The sequence below is a fragment of the Mixophyes fleayi genome, chromosome 8 (assembly GCF_038048845.1).
Source record: "Mixophyes fleayi isolate aMixFle1 chromosome 8, aMixFle1.hap1, whole genome shotgun sequence".
NCBI classification, from domain to species: Eukaryota; Metazoa; Chordata; class Amphibia; order Anura; family Limnodynastidae; genus Mixophyes; species Mixophyes fleayi.
Window position 1 is genome coordinate 90,270,876 of NC_134409.1, and position 22,983 is coordinate 90,293,858.

Sequence of the window (22,983 nt, forward strand, 5' to 3'; positions counted from 1 at the left end):
GATTTCCCAGGCAACGGGGGGGCAAGCGCACCTCTTTGCCGGTTTTCTCCGGTAGAAGCCGGACACCACGGTTTAGTTTCTTTCGTCAGTTCTTTAGGGGTACATCCTTGCCCAGAGGGCAGTCGTTTAAGGGTAGACAACCGAATTCCCGAGGCTCGTCTGTCAGAGACAGGTCCTCGTTTGCTGCTAGGCGCCAGGCCTCCAGGACTCGGGAGAAGCCTGCGTCCTGACTGCCACCCTATTCCCCAAGTTGTGGCGCTGGTGGGGGGACGTCTGTCTCTTTTTCAGGAACAGTGGGCGGTGTCATCCCAAGACCCTTGGATTCGGGGCATTATTTCAAGAGGGTACATGATAGATCTGATGGGACCAATACCGCAGCGTTTCTTTGTAACCTCGCTACCCCGAGATCCCCAAAGAAGACAGGCAATGCAGGCCTGTGTCGCCTCTCTTTTTTCGCAAAAAGTCATCTGCATTGTCCCAGACAACCAGAAAAGAAAAGGTTTTTATTCAAATCTGGTCAAGAAGCCGGACGGGTCATTTCGACCCATTCTAAACCTAAAGCGCCTCAATGTGCACTTACAAGTGGACAAATTTCGAATTGAGTCCCTAATGTCGGTGATAAACGGCCTAGAGAAGGATCAGTTTATGGCATCCATAGACATAAAAGATGCATACCTCCACATTCCTATTTGGAGCAATCATCAGTCCCTCCTGAGGTTCACAGTAGGGAACTCCCACTATCAGTTCCGGGCTCTTCCTTTCGGCCTCTCCACAGCTCCAAGGGTCTTCACAAATATCATGTCGGTGATGGCAGCGTGTCTTCACCTACAGGGAGTTCAGGTCGTCCCTTATTTAGACAATCTACTCATCAAATCCTCTTCAGAGATTTGCTTACGTCAACACTTATCACTCACCATAGCAATTCTCGAGAGCCATGGGTGGCTGATAAACTTAAAGAAATCCCAGGTGGTTCCGTGCCAACGCATGGTCTTCCTGGTGCTTATGGATACGAGTTGGCAGAAGGTGTTCCTGCCTACGGAGAAGATCAGTTCAATCCGGGCTACAACAACTCTATTCTTGTCCTCTCCCAAGCTCTCAATTCATTTGTGCATGCGGCTGCTTGGGAAGATGGGGGCCTCCTTCGAAACGATCCCTTTCGGTCGGGCTCATTCCAGATGCTTCCAGTGGGATCTGTTACAGAAATGGTCAGGATCCCACCTACGCTTGGATCTCCAGAGGATCTCGCTGTCTACGCGGGCGAGGGAATCGCTCCAGTGGTGGCTGAATCAGGATCACATGTCGGTGGGCAGGTCTTTTGCTCCATGGTCATGGATCATAGCCACAACAGACCCCAGCCTGAGAGGTTGGGGGGCGGTAATCCTGCACCTCCGGCTCCAGGGACTTTGGTCTGTTCAGGAATCAGCCTTATCAATAAATGTGTTTGGAGTTGAAGGCAATTCTGTTAGCCCTTCAGGGGGCACAGTCCCTCCTTTGGGGCCACCCTTTCAGAGTTCAGTCCGACAATGCCACGGCTGTAGCATATGTCAACAGGCAGGGAGGAACCAGGAGTGCACCCGCAATGAAAATTGCAGCTCAGATTTTTGTTTGGGCAGAACAGTACGTTCCAGCAATCTCGGCAGTATTCATTCCGGGAATGAAAAATTGGGAGGCCGACTACCTAAGTCGAAACCAAATGATGCCGGGGGAGTGGTCACTCCATCCGGAAGTTTTTCAGGTTCTAGTTTAGAGATGGGGTCTTCCGGACATAGATCTCATGGCCTCCAGACACAACAGAAAAGTTCCCAGGTTTTGCACAAGGGCAAGAGACCCCTTAGCGGTGGCAGTGGACGTAATGACGATGTCATGGGAATTCAGGTTGGGATACCTGTTTCCGCCGATTCCCATGCTTCCTCGAGTGCTCAGACGAGTAAGGCAGGGCGGTCTGCCGGTAATTCTAATAGCTCCCTCATGGCCACGCCGAGTGTGGTACGCGGACATAATCTCAATGGCGGTAGGACAAGGATTTCGTCTTCCGTCACGAGACGACCTTCTTCAAGGTCCCTTTCGTCACCAGAATTTACCTCAGCTCAGTTTAACGGCATGGCTGTTGAAGCCAGCCTCTGGAGGGCTAGGGGTTTTTCCTCCAGTGTGGTGAACACTATGATGCGAGCTCGCATCTACCACAGGATTTGGCGAGCCTATATCGGATGGTGCGAAAATAGGACATGTCACTCGTCTTCCTTTCGTCTCCCTCGCTTATTGGCTTTTCTTCAAGATGGGCTGGAAGCAGGGCTTCGTTTAGGTTCCCTAAAGGTTCAGGTATCGGCACTTTAAGTCTTTTTTCTTTTCACCTGAAATTAGCGGATTTGCCAGATATCAAGACTTTTCTTCAAGAAGTCTTACGTATTCAACCTCCCTATGTTCCGCCTACAGCACCATGGGATCTTAACCTGGTACTGGACATGCTTAAAGGGCCTCCCTTTGAGCCTTTACTTGAGGCAGATTTTAGGTGTTTGACCTGGAAGGTTGTTTTTCTTTTTTGCAATTGCATCGGCACGTAGGGTGTCGGAATTGGGAGCTCTGTCTTGCCGGGAACCATATCTGGTTTTTCACGAGGACAGAGCGGTTTTGAGAACACTCCCATCTTTTGTTCCAAAAGTGGTGTCCTCCTTTCATTTGAACCAGGAAATTGTAGTTCCGGTTTTTTCATCTACTTCTCAGTCTGATCGGCAGTCTATGGAAAAGTTAGATGTGGTTAGGGCTCTCCGTATTTATGTCAAAAGAACATCTCAAATTAGACAAATTGATTCTCTGTTTGTCCTATATGATTCTAACAAAAGAGGCTGGCCAGCCTCTAAACGGTCCATTGCAAGATGGATTACGGCAACTATTAAGCAGGCTTACATAAGAGCTAACCTGCCTGTGCCAGAGAGACTTATGGCCCATTCCACCAGATCGGTAGGGGCGTCAAATCCGTTTCTCTGATTCCGTCTGGGGGACACTGCGATCCCTCCCTTCTTCCTTTCCTCTGTATGCTCTTGGTTGATTGACCTATCTCCTTGGGGCTTTTTGAATTAACTGAGGAGGAAGAGGCAGGGGGGATTGTAGAGGGGAGGGGTCTGTCAGCAGTGCTAAAGATTAACTAGCTAGGTGCCAACTCCCGTGCTCCCCTCCACAACCCATGGTAAGCAGTGTCCCCCAGACGGAATCAGAGAAACGGATTTAACGTAAGTATATAAATCCTCTTTTCCCTACACTTGACACAAAGGATGCACTTGAGTGTTTGATGGTCCTAAAAGCTATTTGTATCCAGAAATTTGCATACATTTCATTGCACAGATCCACTTGACATACTGTTTCTCGGCTGCTTGGTCCAAATACTTTTTTTTTAAGTGGCTAATTCCATATTATAACAATTATGCAAAGCTCAACATATTTAGCACTATGTTTCAAGGCATTGTGCCCTTCATTAATGTGTGTCTGCATAGGTTATTGAAGTTGGAATGCTTAAAGGGTGACTACTTCAGTATTCAGTTGACATGAGTGGCTACTTATCTAAGCTGGCAGGAGTTCCTGTAATATGGAATTAAAGTGGTCATTATGAGCAGTTAATTAGTAACTTATAGCCAGTGTGTTTCAGGTAAAATGATCACTAAAAAAACCAAACGTTAAGTCTTGATAGAATATAATTTTTTGCAAGACAAAGACTGTCTTTGGCTATGTTTTGCATTGTCACAATAAGTGTATAATTATGAAACCTGATTTAAAGAGCTTGTCCAGCCTTTTAAATGTTCATAGAGACAAGTGAGGCAATGGATAGACAACCATGAGGTTGAAAGCCAAATAGAAAAGAGCAAATGGCTAGAACTTGAGAAAGTAATTAAACACACTTGAGGTCAAAGCTGTAGACCCTGTGATTAACCGTAAGAACTGTGACTGAATGGGTCAAGAGACATTTATTGTGCAAGTAAAGTATAGGCAAGGACAGGAATATATGTATGACACTAACTCGCCTTTCTTTTGGCTGCAGTAACAGATTCTTTACGAGTCCTTTGGTACTTATTGCACAGTAACACACGAACTCTACTATGGCAAGGGAAAGTGCAAGTACAGAAAGATGGGTTCTGTTACAGTAATATACACAGATGAAAGATACTGTAAAGCTGGGTACACACTACAGGTTTTTCACCCAATCATTGGGCCAATCACGTGATAAATGACTGTTAGGTGTGATATTTTATTAGTGTGTACGCTCTAACAATCGTTTTATCGTACCAAAGCAGCTCGCACCATTTCATGTAATTTTATGATTAGACTAAAAATCTCTCTAACCGATAGAGCACTGTTGGGCAAATGTGATGTGTGAATGCACTCGGGACTAGCACTGTTAGCTAATCTCTCTAGAGTGTGCAGAGTCACAAGATTTACCTTCAGATCTGTGCTCTTCATCTCTCATAACCATCTACTGAAAAGATTGTAAGTGTGTGTATACATGAATTGGCATGCTGATTGGGACTTTCAGTCGTTGGTCAAATCATTAGATATTGCATTGGGAGAAATATTCTGTAGTGTGTACCTAGCTTAACTCAGACAGAGTCGGGGATAGACAGACATCAAGAACCGCGCTGGATCTAGGGGAGAAGTTAGACACAACAAGAAATGGAGGAACTGAAGCAGCAGATCTAAGGCCACATACCGACTGGCATTGCATTAGTGTTTTTTAATGGAAGTAAAAACATATGTGAAGTGCAAATGTGTTTGTAACTAGCGTTTTTACTGGTGTTTAGAAACTCACTGTATCCTTCCTCTATGACCACAGTAAACACACAAGCTAGAACATGTCTTCCGAAGACTAGAGCGCTACCACACCCCTAGTAACAATGTAAATAATGATGCTAGAAATTGGGTTCCATAAACACCAGACTAAAAACTGAGGAGCTAGGCATAGGGTAAAGAGACAATGATTCGGTAATGTCAGTATGACATTGACGTCCTACTAAGAGCTAGAGACTTGGTGCATATGCTGCGTGTTGCCTCATTGATGATTCAAAACCCATCAAAGTAGAGACAATGGACATGACAAAATGGAGAGTCACTCATGGGACCTGCTTTAATTGCCCAAATTACCCTTGTACAGCAGATAGCAGTATATACTAACTGGGATGTTAGATGGTGTTTTTTTTTTTATTTTTATGCTAGTAAAGACTTATGTCAAATGAAAACACATTTGATTAGTGCTTCATACATGTTTTTTCCAGTGTTTGTATGCTTTCCAGTGCATTGAAACACATGGAAAAAAATTGCTTGCTGAGAGAAGTTACTGCGATAAAAACGTAAAAGTACCAGTGGCTATAGTAACGGTAGCAATAATCTAGTGTATGACGTGTTTAGTAGTGTTAAAAACGTATTTAAATTTATTTTAAAAAAATAATAAAAATAAAATAAATAAATCAGTAGTTGGTAAATTACCTTAAAGTTCTGGGTCTGTAGGTTTGGACAGAGAATATGGATGCGTAATTATATCGTTTTTACACGCCTACATTCAGCAACTTTACAGTTGGTTCTTTTGGACCCTGGAAGGAGTAAAGCTTTAACGTAAATACATTTGACTTTTCTTTGAGATGTCAGTCATCTTAGTATGTAAAATACACATATATACTGTACATTCTCTTTAAGTTATGTTCCTATTATGTTTTTTAGGTTTACATTGAACTTAATCAGCCTGTGATGGCAGCTAGTCTATGTTTGGAACTGGGAAACGCATTAAAGGTATTTTAGAACTGCATTATGTTTAAATTTTTTTATTTGTTTTTTAGGGTTTCAATGAAAAATTTCAGTTTTAAATTTGAGTACCATTTGCCATATCTCTAAAATTAGTTCACACCCTCCTCAATCCAACCACACCAGGTTGCTCCATAATTACCTCGCCCTTTTCCTGTACGTTTGCACCCCTTATCCACAGGCCACACCTCTTTCACCATCAAAAACCTAGACTATCCCTGCAAAAGTTGACACTGTTGGCAGGTATTGTCTTTGTGGACAGAAACCCTGAACGAGTTTTTACATTCTTTTTGTTTGTTTTTTTTCTTTTGGGGAAAAACACATTTTGATGACCTTTCACACACACAACCTTTGCAGGGTAAGACGTCCTACACTTTTGTGGAGAAAAGAAAATCATTATAATATGTCGCATGGAAATACACAAAAATGTTCTTCTATCCAGTCCGTTAAGATTGAAGCTTCCTGGCGTTCTGTTTCCTTTTCTGGTCTAGGACATGAACAAGCTGAGTGAAGCTTTAATTTATTTCCAGCGGGCAGCAGAGTTACAAACACAGGTTCCCATTGAATGCCTGCTGTCTCTAGGTTATGTGGCGTCTTGTAAGATCATGACACGTGAGTAGCTGCTAAAGGTTTCTTTGTTTGTTTTTTATATGCATGCAATTACGTTTTTGAGTATTGCACATGTTTTTGGTATGTAAACAATGGCTTGACTTGTTAATAGTAACTGCAGGGTCTTTCTACATGTGTGCTTGTGCTCCATCTAATTTTTTAAAATTCTGCTTGTACATGACTCCTAGTGGTTTGGGATGTTAGCCTAACTATGGCTGCAATTCATGACTTTCACTGTTAACCAGGGCTATTGTAACTTATATTACAACGTTGGGTAATATTAGTTCACCATATATATTTCATATCCGATATAGTTTCCCTTATCCAGAAAGTTCAGAGGTGTCATTTAGTATATATTATCAGTTGTAACTTTATGTAATTATGTATATAGCTGCCACACTCTGTACCTGTAGTCATATCTTTACTTTGTAACATATGCTTAGATTTATTTCCAAATTCTCTGCAGGTGATTATGATGGAGCATTAGCAGTGTTCACAGAAATGCAGCTTCTAGCTCAGGAGAAGGGTCTCCACACCCCAGGGAACAGTCTGCCAGTAGGTAAGGACATCATGTGACCCACAATAGACTGTTTTTTGTTTTCTGTGTTAGTGGATGCAATAACTGTCCCAAATCATGTGTCATATTGTGACTTGAATGAAATATATACTTATGTGATCAATCCTCATGATAGAGAACAAAACTTTTAAATCTATACCAAATCACAGATCAATAAATATATACAACACTATTTTATGTCTTTTTCAGCTTAATACATGGCAACCAAATATTACTGATATTATGGATTTGATAATCAATTGCCGCTAGTTTTATCTGTGATGTATTTCACTATTGGAATCTGTATTTCTTATGTAGAGCGCAATAATTATGTATTGGTAACATTAGTATCTCTTTTTCCTTTGTAACAGTTAACATGAATTATTTGGTAATAATTTTTGGTTCTATCATTTTAAAGGTTATCAATTAGAGAATATATTTTAAACAATTTCTTTTATAGAACATTGATGTGTTGGTTATGAAGTATTTTTATTCTTAATAAAATTTGATTGAACAGGTTGGTAAGCTTTCTATCTATATCTTCTAGCTATTTAATTCATTTCACTTTTATTTCTGGCTTGCGTGTTTTTTTTATCTTTATTATTGTAGTTCTTATAGGTTTATAAAGGGGATTGCCATACCTCTAGGCATCTCCCCTAGAGATGCTGACTATTACATTGTTTTTTAATACATAGCACCATCTAGGGAAGTGTGATATTTTTGTACTCTCAAGGAAGAGTTGCATTTTTTTGATACCTATTTAGTGCTAATGTACACATGTTGCCTTTTTTAAGCATATTGTCCTGTTTTGTACAAATTACTATGTGAGAGAAAAAAATCACTCTTGTTTAACAAGCCCTTAATAGCATTTGAACCACATTTGCTTTGCTTCTTTTTTTATTCTTTCCATATGGTTCTAGCAATGGTGGAATGAAGAAATATTACATAAATACATTGTTTTAAGATGCTTGGATAATGAGATAACAGGTCCTTTGCATTCAAAATAGTCGAGTAGGTGATGTGGCATTTAGAGTTTTTCCTATGAACCTTGATTTTTTGTAAATGATGGGGACTGCACCATGTCCAAACAGCCCTGCCTGGAGATAGCTGATGTGGAGTTTGTTGTTTCTCATATGAGCCCTAATGACGGTTAGATGATATGGAGTTCATGGTGTCTCCTATAATCCCTAGGATCCATACATACGGGTAGATTTTGTGTACTGTGTCTCCTGTGATCATTGACCGATGGTAGATGTTATGTGTATCTCTCACCTGTTATGTAGAGGCATTCTGGTGTTGCTATGTGACAAACATAGGTTTTCCAGTATTATTATTTTATTACTTTGTCTGCATAGTAGTCTTTTATGAGCAGTTTATCCAATGTTAAGATAAATATTGCCTGTGTTACAGGAGCCTTCTTGGACATCATAGTAAAGTGTGAAATCTCACGGGTCCTCCTGCTCATGTTGCTGCAGGTAAGTAATGTCTACATCACAACTGTCATTTTACTCTTTACATTTCACATAACACTATGGGGCATGTTCAATTGTCCGCGTTACTGTCAAAATTAACGCGGCTTGCGCACTATTACCGTTATTACGGTACCTCTAACACTGGCTTTCTGCTCGCAGCTGAAATCTGGGTTAGAAATACCAGTAATACTTTTAATGCTGCGTTACTTTTGTGAGTAACGTGGCTAATTGAATATGCCCCTACCAGTCAAGTATTACTTAACTCAGATGTTTATATTTATTTTAAACTAATGTTGATATGATACTGATTTTTAAAATATCACTGCTACTAGTGAATCTTTTAATGACCCCTCAGGGATTTACCTAAAACAGATGTTGACACAATATTGCAACATTGTTAAACCAGTTCTGTTTTATTGTGGAGTATACTGGTATAGACTGTAACCGTGATAATCTTCCACAGCATTACTGTGCATGTCATTTTCTGTAAATATCCCTCAATAGAAATTTGAAGCACTGGTTCATAGTTTAATCAAAACATTTGAAAGCTTAACTCAATGTTTCTCTTTTCTCCTATGGGTGACCCCAGACATTGTAATATTTAGAGCAGTATAGGAGCGAGGGCTCTTTATAGTTCAAAACACCTTAGATGTAGCCCCCCTCCCCCTCATCCCTTGGCTTGCCGGAGCACTAATCCACTTTTTCAAAGGGACTTTGTGAAGCTGCAGCTCTGTGTTTGTTTTGTTTTGTATTTTTTTTATTTAATTGACAACCCCCCCCCCCCCCCCCCCCCACCTCCTACACGGTCACGGCTGGTGCCGCGTAGGTGTTTGTAATAATGCTCCGCATGGCAGAGCATGCCGGATAGTAGGAAGCTGCAGGGGGTGGAAGTAGAAGGCATCGCACAGACAACTGTGTAATGCAGGAGGGAAGGCGGGGTCCTGTCCCCCGGAGGCACAGACACCTCGAGCCGCCAAGTCCCCACCAGCTTTCTGGCATCAGACCAAGCTTTCCCATGGCCCATGCAAGGAGCCCCTTGTACCCCATACGTGAACTGGTACTCACTTGATCTTAGCCAAAAGTCCAAGAAGCGAGGTGCAGATCTCCTGTGTGCATCCTGCCAGCCCGAGGTTTTGTTGCCGTGTGTGCCAGAGGGCCCACGTTCTGATGTGGTGAAGCCTGCCTGGGCTAAATCTTTAGCCAGTGCTATTGCTGAGATTGCTCAGCTCACCTGTGCTCGTGAGAGGAGTTCTTTGCAAGTCCCTTCAGACTCAGGGGTGGATAAGGGAGGATTTAGGCCTAGCCAGGGGCTAGTGTGTCCCATGGAAGCAGTCCAGGAGCCTTTATGGGCGAGAAGTTTGGCAACCTCTATTCGGGGTTTAGCTAGAGTTTCCTCCTCCCTAGAAAGGATGTTGGTTCCTGCTATACCCCTGGCCTCTCGCAAACGCAGAGGTTTGGTGGGAATTGAGATCAGATTCTGATAATTTCTCCTTCGAAGAGGATGAAGTTGTTGGTGGTTCTGAGGAATACTTCTTACTTTGAGGAAGATTCCTTTACTCGACAGGGAGTTGATGAATTAATTCAGGTGGTGCCCCTGGTATTGGATATTCAGGATGCAGAGGTTCCGGATAGGATGGAAACCTTTAAGAGGAAGGCTAAGGAGAGTATCTTTTCCTTCTCCCCAGCTTTGAATATTTGCTGTGTGAGGCATGGACCACACCAGACCGTAAGTTTCAGGTGCCCTGTAAACTGCAGGATTGACACTTTCATTAGAGGATACAATTAAGTGGGAGGTACCACCTGAGATGGATGCCTCTGTCGAAGACAACAACCATTCCCATTCCAAATGCTGCAAACATAAATAATGGTTCTGACCATAAGGTAGAATGCATGCTTAGATCTATTTTTGTGGCGGCAGGTTCCTCTGAGACCCATTGTAGCCTCTGCATGGGTTAACAAGGCAGTAGAGAGATAGGCAGAACAGGTTTAAGAGTGCTGAAAGCTGGTAGACCTGGATCTGAATTGTTGCCTTTACTGGAACAGATTCAGGGGGCCACGGAATATTTGGGGTAAGCGGCCCTAGATGCTGGATTGATTGCAGCTAGAATTTCACCTCTATCAATTTCAGCTTGCTTCGCTATTTGGCTCAAAGCATGGCAAGCGGATACTGATTCCAAGCATACTCTAGAGTCTATTCCTTTCTCTGGATATGTTTGGTCTTGAGCTAGATAAGATCAGCCAGGCCTCAAGGGGAAAAGTATTTGCCTTCCTGTGAATACCTCAAGTTCTAGATCAGCCAAATTTCGCTCCTTTCATTTCTCAGGAGAATTTCCCTCCAGAAAGTTTAGGGACTAGTTTGTGTTCTCATACTCCTGTTCTGTGGGGCTTATTTATAAAATAACTGATTAGTGCTCCAGCAGCCAGGGGGGTATGGAGGAGGAAGGGGAGGAGAATCCAGTACATAGCTGGTACAGCAAGTGAAAACTTTTTATAAATGGGATGCAACTACCTTGTATGAAACATCAATAGGAGAACTGATACAATGATTATACAGACCACAGTCCAATCCAAATTTGGGACAGCTGGGTAATTTGAATATCAATTTTGCATCTGCTGTAATAAAACCTATTCCTATACCAAGGGACAATATCTATGTAATTCTGGATATAAAGATGCCATTTATCCCAAATGATGATATTGTGTTTTAATTTGCAGATGCAACAAGCATCACATAGAAGCAATAGACATCCTTTAATGTTGCCCCTTCATTTGGCAGACTTGGTCAATAATCAGTCTTCTTAGTTGGGCAGTCTAATATTTCATACTGTTAAAGTGAAGTTTGTATAGATGTCTGCAGCTAAGTTCTTCATTAATTTCCTGCAAAACCCCTTTGTGTGTGTGTGTATGTGTGTGTATAAACTTTTCAAGATATAGGCCCAACTAGATGTTCCAAAATGTGTAAAATAGTCTCGTGACAACTTTATATTGAGACCACGTTGAAATGTTTATGTGGAACATGAGCAAGGTGATCCAACTGGTTCATCTGTGTTTGTTTGAGCCAACATTTTACCAGTTGATGAAACTATTACCTTTTATATTATAAAAAGTGTATTTTTGGGGGGTTGTTGTCCGTTCAATTGTATTTTCCATCACTATTCAAGCATGCAGTGATTTACTCCCATTTTGAAAAAACAAAATTCTGACCCAAACTCTCTAGCAAATTACTGCTCCATCTCTCAGCTTCCATGACCCTCCAAGCCTCTTGAGAGAATTGCCTACACTTGCCTCACACACTTTCTTACAGCAAACAACCTATTGGATCCTCTTCAGTCAGGTTTTCGCTCTCAACACTCCACAGAGACAGCATTGACCAAGGTTGTCAATGATTTGATCACAGCAAAAAGTAAAAACCATTACTCTCTTCTAATTCTCCTGGAGATCTCTGCATTTGACACTGTTGACCACTCTCTCCTCATACAAATGCTACAATCCCTAGGTCTTGAAGGCACTGTCCTATCCTGGTTCTCGTCCTACCCATCTAATCGCTCTTTCAGTGTTAATTTCTCTGGATCCACCTCTGCTCCGCTTTCTTTATCAGTTGGAGTACCACAAGGCTCAGTCCCTGGTCCTCTGCTAGTCTCTATCTACACTACTTCTCTTGGAAAACTAATAAGCTCTTTTGGATTTCAGTATCATCTTTATGCGGATGATACACAAATCTATCTATCCTCTCCTGATCTTTCACCATCTGTGTTATCTTGCGTTGCTGTCTTTCTGCCATTTCATCTTGGATGTCTTCTCGCCAACTCCAAACTCAATCTTTCAAAAGCTGAATTAATAATATTCCCACCCAAAAACAGAAGCTTCCTGCCTGACATTTCTATTTCTGTTGATAACATGACCATAAATCCCACACCGCAAGCTCGCTGCCTAGGTGTAATCCTTGACTCGCAACTATCGTTTATTCCCCACATCCAATCTATATCTAAATCATGTTACATACATCTAAAGATGATTTCCAGAATACGCACATATCTCACACAAGACACCACAAAAACCTCAATACATGCACTCATCTCCCGCATCGACTATTGCAATTCCCTCCTTACTGGTCTTCCCAAAGTCAGACTTGAAGCCCTACAATCTATTATGCACGCAGTGGCTAGATTGATTTTTCTTGCAAACCGTTCTTCCTCTGCTGAGCCACTCTGTCAGTCTCTACATTAGTTGCCTGTATATCAACGAATCCAATATAAAATTCTTCTACGAACATACAAGGCCATCAACAAAATTGCACCGACATACATTTCCTCACTTGTCTGAAAATATCTCCCAATTAAACATGTCCGTTCTGCACAAGATCTGCGTCTCTCTTCCACTCTCATCACATCCTCCCATTCTCGGTTACAGGACATTTTTCGGGCTGCTCCAACTTTGTGGAATTCTCTCCCTCGCACAGTAAGACTTTCCTCTAGTCTTCAAACCTTCAAGCGTTCTCTAAAAACCCACCTCTTCAGACAAGCTTATGATATTCCTCAACCACCATCTTAATTTCCCTAGGTTACCCTATTACCACACTCTACACAACTAACACAGGACAACAACCCTCTGACCAACATTGCTACACACACAACCCACTCAATACTTTTACCTTTGCATTCTAGCTGGTCCAGTGTGCAATATGATGTAGCACATGCCCTTGTGTTTTAAACTCCCATTGTCCCATAGATTGTAAGCTTGCGAGCATGCTTCTCTTACCTCTCTGTATGTATTACCCAGTATTGTTTTATTAATGTTTGTTCCCAATTGTAAAGCGCTATGGAATTTGCTGGCGTTGTATAAATAAATGTTGATGATGATAATCCTGCAGTATGACTGTTAATGAAGTTAGCCTAGACTATAATGCTGACATTTCATTGTGTTCTGATAGAATATATCTTCTTGTTTTAGCCTCCGCCTCAAAAACTCCTTCCTGAACATGCACAGACTCTGGAAAAATATGATTGGGAAGCTTTTGACAGTCACAGCCATGGTAGGAATCAAGTTACATTTGGTTTCTAATACAATTGTAGACATTTGGATCCTAAAGATTTTCTTTTTTTTTTTAGTCTATGCTAAAACTGTGAATTCACACCAGGGGGTAAATGTATGAAGCTCCGATTTCTGCGAGTCGCCGGAAATCGGTGACTTTGCAGGGGAAATTTAAAGCAGCAATGACTTGTAAAGTCGACGATTTCCGTCAACTTGCAGAAATCGGGGCTTCATACCCCCAGGAGATTCAGAATGGGCTTGATGGTAAAGTCTGCTGCACCAATGCATAATATATGAAAAGCTGTCTTCACGTGTGTGTGTGTGATGTAAGCACAGAAAAGAACACAATGTTTTGTGGGTGGTTCCAATACCTATGTACAACCATTGGACAATTTTTGCCTGCATACTTTTAGACTCTCTTCTTCCTTTTTTATTTATTTTTATTTTTTTTTAATAAAGGAAAGAATCTGTTCTTGGCTGGCATTTGCCACACTCAGAATTTTGTTTTGGGTGTATTCTCTCAGTTTCTGCATAAATAATTACACACTAAGATTTATGGTTGATTAAAACCTAGTGACAGATAGTATAGTCACTCTGTTATAATCCCCACAGTGACCAGCATGTCACACCCAGCAATGACCATTATATTATTACATTCAGTGACTTAAATGTTATGATTATATTGTCCCTATATTTGGCATATGATACTCAGCAATAACCAATATGATGTACCCCAGTGATGGCCTGCGTGCTGGTCTTCAGCAATGACCTGTATGTGCACCCCGGTGATAAGAGCTTGTATTGCTGAAAATATACAGTAAAATATGGGATAATTGACATAACACCTTATCTCAGGTCCTTAGGCAAGATATCCAATACTTATGAATTAAGTACCTAATATGTAAATAAGAAGATGAAACTACTTTAGATTTGAAAACAATAATTTATTGCACATCTCTGGTGAAGAAATATTTAATCTACGTCTGTTTATATAATAAAGGATTAACAATAATTTTGAACTAATGTGTTAGGATGAGGTTGCGTCTCCATGGAGAAATATGAGAAATTAATGAATTTCCACAATATTATAACAATTATTATGATACCCCAGCCCTTTTGATGGGTGCATAATAGATTTTAAACAAAAGCAACACTTTCCACTATTTTGCATATTTATTTATATTTTTAGATATTTTGCCTCAAGTAAGTCCAGATATGTATTTAAACATAATTTTAAGAAGACTTTGGGGGGTATTCAATTGTTAGCGAGTTTGGAAGTTCGAGCGTGAAAAGTCATTTTTTGCTATTTTACCTGATTTTCGAGCGCGAAAACTTCTCACGCAATTCTTCTTTTTACCGAAACGGTGTTATCGCGCTCCAAGCGTTTGTCAATGTTAAAGTATAGGCTGGCTGCGAACCCTTAGCGGAAAAAGCTATTCAATTGTTTTTTAACGTCGAGTGTGAAAAAGGCAAATATGCTGTTTTATCTCGCACCTCCATGGTCTGCTCAAAGAAATTTTTTTTTTTTATTAAGTTAAGAAAAATATACATTAAACTGAGAAAATAGGTGTAAAAGTTCATAAAAGTAACCTAAAAAAAGAAAAAGTACTAAAAAAAAAAAAGTGTATAATAATTAATAATTTTTGGAAATTTCCCCCTTTAGAAAAAAACATAGTGGTGCATGTATTTAAACTTTTTTATATTATTTTTTTGTTTTTAAGGGGGGGGGGGGGGTGGTTGTGCCAAAAGTATCATGTTTTTTTATTTATTTTTTTAAAAGCAAAATCGTTTGCTCCCCACTCTATTTAGTCTTCGCCCTAGTGCTGGCAGGCTATTGATGTGTGAAAAATTTGACGTAGGGTTCCCCCTAATTTAATTGAACCAGCACTAGGCAAACCAGCCGGGGTGATGGGCACTATAACAGGGGGGAAACGCAGTTTGGGTCCCACGGCCATAATGACTAAACACCCACAGACTGTTCAGCACTGGCCTGGATTCCCTAGGGATTGTGGTCCGCTGAAAAATGTAAGCGGGACACCAAGGCCAGTGCCGATAGCACTAGGGCTCTTCCTACTACCCCTGGGCTGTGGGTAGTAGGGTAATAAATGGGGATTTTGTATGAAAAAAAAACAGTAGAACCACAAGTGCCAACATGCTCTTACACCCACGGCTGGCTGTGATCTGTAGTTCCACAAAGCAAAATGTTAAATAAAAGCAGAACACCCTCATTCCAACCACAAATCTTTATTAAAAATAATAAAACCCCAAGAAATACAGTAAACACCCTCATGTACACCATAGATTTTAATTAAACGAAATCCTCAGTTTTATGATGCTTTACTTACACACACTCATTTACGCAAAGTCCCAACAAATATTTTTACCTTCGAAGAAAGGTCCGGCTTGCCCACTGTCCCACAAATATTTGTACCTTACAAATGTCCATGCTTGGCCAGTGTTCAAATGTTTGTAAATTTCAAAAAATGTACCTCCTTGTAAAATCTTTAATTCTGCTGTACAGGGGGGGCCATTGTTGCTTGCAGTGCTGGGGCCCTTCTTCATTGCAGTGTGGGGGCCCATTCTCTTGTGCAGTGCTGGGGCCCTTCTTGATTGCATTAATTTACTTTTATTTTTTTTATAGGAAAATGAGTGCCTTAACCACTCCTCATTTCAAACTCGCTAGGACCAATAATAGAGCGCGAGGGGGTGAATGCCAAAAAACAATTGAATTGAGGGTTTTTTTGTTTTTTAAAATGCACGCTCGAACAGGAAAAAACGAGCGCGTTTTTTTTTTTCTTTTCGAGCGCGAAATTTTAACGCATCTCGCTAACAATTGAATACCCCCCTTATGTATAAAATGATGTCAAATTGAAAATCGGTGTGCTGCAGTGCCTCTTGCTATGACATTTAAACTCTTAGTTGATTTAACTTGGTTAATGAGAAAAGCAAGCACCCCCTCTAATGTGATATATATCATATATAATACTGTGTAATATCGTGATGGAGGTCCTTGTCTAGTGTGGACTCAATTTTCCCCTGGAGTATAATTAGTTAATGCAACAGCCAGGAGTTCCTGCCAGTCGGTGACATGCATATGATCAGTCTGTAACACCCTCATGTCATATACTCCTTATCCCACTTCTTACAGCTTAGAACCTCCGCTGTGTGCATTGCAAGCTCACATTATGTAATCTGTGTCGGACTCCTATAGAAAATGCAACAACCACACCAGTCAATGAGTCATGATTGCAGTCTTTAGAAATTACTTGGTTGCCCAAGTGAATATTTAAATACAAAGGGTGAGATTCAATTTGACGCAATGTGTCTCCATAACAATACGCAAAGTCACGTCAACGCAGTGTGCAGGCAGATGTCTATGCTAACTTTTACCCAAGGAGGTGCGCAGAAAAATGAGCGGAGTGTCCTTTCCATAATAGCCGGCAATGTGCGCAGCCGGACATCAGGTGACACATCACTCCTGATTGAATCTCTCCCAAAGAAAGAGAATGGATCTGAGTGGATTTCCTTTCCCATCCACAGTGTAGCTACAGTATTGGTAATTTTGCATTTTGCCACATAAATGAAGAATTAACTTAATGTGTACTGAAGAGGAATTATTACATTTACAAACCTTTTATTACTTCTTTTTCTGCATTAACGGCAGTACTGTACTGACTTTGTGAGCGTACTAATAAACACAGTAGTTCTGTCAGTTATTTTGAAGCCCTAAGCAGTGTTGGCACTCTTATTTTAATCTAAGGTAGGAAATGTTGAAAATATTTTAAACACACATCATGCTACACCTCCAGTCAAATAAATATGACAGCTAACGTATTTCCTTGCATTTATTTCATTTGCAATTGCATGAAAGTGTTAAGGTATTTAGTCCATGTTTTCTGGGTGACTCAGCCTGTGGTTAACAGAGATTACAGGGAAGCCAATGGGGAGAATTGCTTGTTTTACATTAGTAGTTCAATGGCTTCCTTGTTTGGCTGGGATTTTCCCCATAATTATGGGGTAAAAACCACTATTGTTCTGTATCATCAATAAGGCATGTGATGACCAAAGATGAAAATAACAGTTAATTTTTGCTTTTTTACATTTCGCTTTTTTTGATACATTTTTATATATTTGGCTTCGACAGTAGAAAACACAAATCATTTATAGCAAATATGTATGGAAAACACTGGGGATCATTTCAGAAAATGTTGCAAAGGTCGATATCTTGGAAATCTGTCAATGTTCATTATAACTTGCAACAGAATTATAAAAAGATCTATTATTTTTAATGAAAAGAGCGTTGCTCAGTCGCTAATACAGAAACATTTAAGAGAGAAAGTGCAGATGTGGGTGACCAGAAGGAACTGTCAGAAGGGTAGCTAGCATCTTTTTTATAATTTCATGGGAAACATGTTTGTTTTAAAAGCACTTTTTGTTGAGAGTAAACGTATCAAATATTTAGAACAGTTGCAAATTTCTACTATATTTTAAAATCTTAATATACATTTTGGGTAGATGGCTGGTTTTCAAAATATGTTAGTGGTTGCTTACTACATATTTTATGACTCTGCTATTGAGGGCCACTGACAGCATAGTCTCATTTGAGCTTAGTTGTAACCTTTTTTTTTTTTTTTTTTTCTTACAGTGAATTATTTGACAGAAGAGGTGTTTTTACTGTTGCAGTCTGTTGTGGCAAGTATCACTATTTACAAGACATACTTTGTGCATTGTGACATACTCTTAAATAAGATGATTTGTGCCTGAGATTTCCATAAATGTATGCATAGGTTCACATTTTAGTATTATGGTATTATGTGTATTTTTAAAGAGTTAGTGAAGCCACCATTTTGTATATACTTAACTAATTAGCTCCATCATACTCCTCATCACTCTGCTGCAACTGGTTGCTCTTTTAGGGGATAGGTGCTTCTCTTAATTGAGCAGACAGTGATTTGCAAAATTGCTTTCCAGTTGTTTGTGTTCCATATTTCCATGCTAGCTGTTGGTCATAAGAACATAGTGAAATAGTGCCAATCTGCTGATTAGTATAGAAAGGAGATGCCTAGTCTAGTTGCTATTAAGCAATATATTCCTTTAATTCTTGTCTAGCATAGAAAGCATATACCCATTATACTGATATAAGTATGTAGTGCAGACACCAAACTGGTGGCAAGCACACATTGCAGAGCCCTGTCGCTATCTGCCTTTTCATTAGTGACCGCACAGAACCACTGTTCTTAGTACACGAAGGTCCCTGCTTTACCCTGGATTCTTTCTTAGCCTTGCTTCCTTGTGTATCTGGAAGCAAGGCTAAGCTTCCAGATACACAAACTAAGCTGAGGAACCAATGAAAGGCACAGGTTTGAGGAAAGCAAGATGCGATACTAAAAATACAGCTGCTTCATGTATGTTATTGTGCGAGGCATTTAATCCATAAGATTTTGTGTCTTACAAGTATATTTTATGGTAGCTACTAACACTTTTTTTTTTATTTTTGGATTGAATGGTTTTTGTTTTAATTGTGCTGTGTATATGTAGAGGGAATTGGAACCTCTTGCATGCACAAGTATGAATTATTTTATTTTTTTTCTTTCAGATGGCATGCCAGGAAAATGATGTGGAGTCTCTCAAAATCTTGCAAGTGGAACTCTGGTTAGTATTTTGATAACCACAGATGAATTCTTGCACTTTAGTGCTGGCCAGAGGTTTTTTGATCTGCCACTCAACCCAAGTGACACATATATGGCCAAATTGGATGAGATCCAGTCCATAAACGCACAAACTGAGAAACCAGGGGGTAGATGTATGAAAGTCCGTTTTTTTCAACTCACCGGAAATCGGCGACTTTGCAGCTAAAACTTATAGCAGCAATGGCTTGTAAAGGCAAACTTGTCTTTACAAGCCATCGCCGCTTTAAATTTTAGCTGCAAAGTCGCCGATTTCCGGCGAGTTAAAAAAAACGGACTTGCATACATTTACCCCCAGAACTCATCTAGCTGCACTGCGGATGTGCAAACTGGCCAGTAATGGTAATCTTCTGACTATGTTTGCCAATTTTTATATGCACTTAATAGGGGGAATTCAATTTATCATGGCGGAGTCCTACAGCGCCTATTTCCGGGTATTATGGTATTTTTGTCTGCTGTATTTGTGTAACACCTTTTGGTGTTACACTACCTCTAATGTAAGCATCTATCATCTTACAATAGACAGATTTTTAATATAAATAATTATATACCTATTAAGTGCCTAAAGTTAGTGGCTTTTTTGCTCACTTGCCTGATGTCTGCCAATGTTGCAGTGTATTCATTTTTATATATTGTGGGGAAAAAACAGGTACATTATTTCATTTTTGTAGTTTTAGTACTAATAACTGTAAACAGTTGTTCGGTTCAGGAGCTAAAGTAGCTTAAAACAACAATTTAATTCACTTGTTTTGGTTTGTTTTTTTAAATCCGCTATGCGTAGGGTGTGCTACAGCTGTTACGTAATACATATAGAACGTCTACTCTTTACAGACAGGGTTAATCCTTGCCTTAATCTTTGATTAATCCTTAAAGGAATCCTGAAATACCATGCAGCCCAATATTGTAGTTATGCAACCCTCAGCCTCACCCACACTGCTCAGCAAATATTTGATTTTATTTGCCCTGTGTTGCAATTTCTACATTGCTTGTTTTCTGTAATATCACTAATTATCTAAGTGACAAGACTACTTTTGATGAAACACTATATATTGGAGAACATCTCAGTTCACAAAGTTAAAATAAGCATATTTTTGCTTTTTCTACTCTGTCAGAAATGTGGCTGCTTGACACGTTTTGTTTAAGTGAATGCATTGATCGTTTATAACTAGCATTTATTTATGGAGTTCCAACATTTTCTGCAGTCTGATAAAACATTGAGATTTTTTAATTGCAAGCAGTTACTGTTCATAAGAAAAAGGCAATGACATCCATATATAGATTTGATTTAAAAAGTGTATAATTAAAGTGTTGCCACAGACACAGAATGGAGACAGCCCTTTTATGGGCTTAGCTGATATCCATTAAAATGTAGCCTATACATTCACTAGTACCATCGCTGAGACATTTTGTAAAGGCATGAATATTATTTCTGCTCACAAAATGGCTGCCTTCACTAAGTGTTTCTGTGATGCCACTTGGTGAAATATTTTTATTGTTAATCTAGGCAAAATGGTCATGTCATGTTAGGTAACAATTCAAAAATTAAATACTTTAAATAAAAGGGTTCTCCATTACTACCTTGTATTACAACTTGGTACTATATTTTTAAAAAATCATATACATCTTCTATACAACATCTATTGGTGTGGAGAGATTGTCACCACTCCTCCTTTTCGTACTCGCTAGCTAGTTGTGGGCAACAGGTGTGTAACAGGTGTATTTTTTTTAACCTATGGTAAACTCAAACCCTGTTTGATCCTTTATTCTTCGTTTACATTACAGGCCTCTCTTAACAGCCGAACAGAACCACTTACTGCATTTGGTCCTGCAAGAAATGATTTCTCCTTCAGGTCAAGGAATCTGATCACGGCATCATTAGAAATGAGACCTATTTGAAGATGTTGGACCATTGGTTGTTTCTAAAATGTTTATTTAAAAATTGCTTCTATTTTGCTGAAGACTTTGATTTGGGACTCTTGCAGTGTGTAATATGTAATATTACATTTTACATATACTGTTGTCTGCTGTGCTTTGAAAAGTTATGTGATTAACGTGATTACTTGATGTAAATATTTCAACAAAATTGTATTCCTTTCAACAATGTTTTGCACTATGTATGCAGTAGTTATAATGTATAAAACTACAATATTATAGGTTAATTTATTTATGGGAAATAAATGATGTATCAAAGCAAGCAAGTTTTCAATAAGTATTTCAGTGGTTGTCTAAATGCATTGTAATTTCTCTACCTTACTTCTGCTTTAATTCACATGAGTGCATATAATGCTTTCTACTTTGTTAAACAGTCAGCAAACAAACACATTTCATTGTATTTTCAAAGAAAGGACATACTGTATTTCATTATTTATGAAACATTCTATTTATACATATAAGTTTTGTTTTTTTGTCAAGTTTGTGTATACAACATTTTCTTAAAGTGGAAAAAGGCCTACTCTATATGTTATTTTAAAGTTTATTTTAGAATAAAAATGGAAAACATGAGAGGTATTACAGGATAATCACACCTTTTTCACAACATTTTTATGAAGTAATCTTCCCCTGAAATGAATTGTGGGTCTGGATCTCTTTAAATGCTCTTCTATGTGATATTGAAGTTTCTGATGAAATTGAGCTTCTACAAAGGTCACTATTCACAGGAGAGTGCCATATCGCCTTGCCTCTTATTACGCCATCACTTCAAACAGACAACGCAATTAAGTTCCATTGTGATAATTATTGGCACAGGACTTTAAACATTGTTGGCCCGAAGCAGCAATAGGCAAGGCTGATATAGTGCTTCTCTGTGCCTACTCAATCTTGTATTAGTTCACGGATAGAATGAGCAAATTAAGTTTGTGGAATGTAACATGGGTTACAGTAGTGTAAGTGGTAAAATTATAACTTGCTAGTTGAACGAAAATAAGATTGGAGTATAGAATAAAAATAAGATTTTTACTCACCGTAAAATCCATTTCTCTGACTCCATTGGGGGACACTGCGAGACATTGGGGTATGGTCTTGTCACTTTAACTTCTAGATCTTTGTACTCCTCCCCTACTATGCCCCTCCTCTCATTTGAGCTCCTCAGTTTTGAATAACCAAGCGTGAGAGGAAAGGAGGTGATACAACCTGAAAAGTTTTTAAATTCTAGAAACGCCTAACAATAGTTTACACACACAGAACTATATACAGAGCAAGGGAGGGTGCTCGGTGTCCCCCAATGGAGTCAGAGAAATGTATTTTACGGTGAGTAAAAATCTTATTTTCTCTTTCCTGCCATTGGGGGACACTGCGAGACATTGGGGATATACCAAAGCTTCCTCAAGAGAGGGATTGCTCTGGACCAGCTGCGCGCATAATTCTGCGGCCAAAGCTTGCATCGGCCGATGCGAAGCCCTGCAATCTGTAGAACCTGGTGAAGGTGTGGACAGAAGACCATGTTGCCGCTCTGCACAACTGCTCCGCCGACGCCCCGTGTCTAGCCACCCAGGAGGCGCCTACTACCCTGGTAGAATGTGCCTGTAAATCCTTAGGAACAGCCAGCCATATAGGCCTCTCGAATTGTAGAAGTAATCCAACGGGGAATTGATTGCTTTGAGGCTGGCCAACCCCTTTTATGGGCATTATAGAGAACAAACAGGTCTCTAGTCTTTCTAACCAGCGCCGAGCGGTCTATATAACACTGAAGTGATCGGATGACATCCAGACACTGTAAGCACTCTTCCTGTGAGTCTCTTTTTGACCGGAATGCCGGAACCACGATTTCTTGGTTTAAGTGGAATCTGATTACCACTTTTGGGCAGAAAGAGGGTTTTGTACAAAGTACCGCCCTGTCAGAATGGAAAAT

At 39.8% G+C, this 22,983-nt stretch overlaps 1 protein-coding gene across 1 annotated transcript in view; it reads left to right on the top strand.

Moving 5' to 3' along the window:
* Window positions 1–21,330, top strand: part of LOC142099431 (40-kDa huntingtin-associated protein-like) — a 46,947-nt gene extending 25,617 nt beyond the window's left edge. The window contains exons 5-12 of the mRNA XM_075182872.1: window positions 5,701–5,769; window positions 6,273–6,393; window positions 6,857–6,949; window positions 8,357–8,421; window positions 13,369–13,450; window positions 18,095–18,141; window positions 19,046–19,101; window positions 20,919–21,330. Coding sequence (XP_075038973.1) covers window positions 5,701–5,769; window positions 6,273–6,393; window positions 6,857–6,949; window positions 8,357–8,421; window positions 13,369–13,450; window positions 18,095–18,141; window positions 19,046–19,101; window positions 20,919–21,000 — 615 coding nt within the window. The 3' untranslated portion in view covers window positions 21,001–21,330. The remainder of the gene's footprint in view (window positions 1–5,700; window positions 5,770–6,272; window positions 6,394–6,856; window positions 6,950–8,356; window positions 8,422–13,368; window positions 13,451–18,094; window positions 18,142–19,045; window positions 19,102–20,918) is intronic.
* Window positions 21,331–22,983: the final 1,653 nt, after the last annotated feature.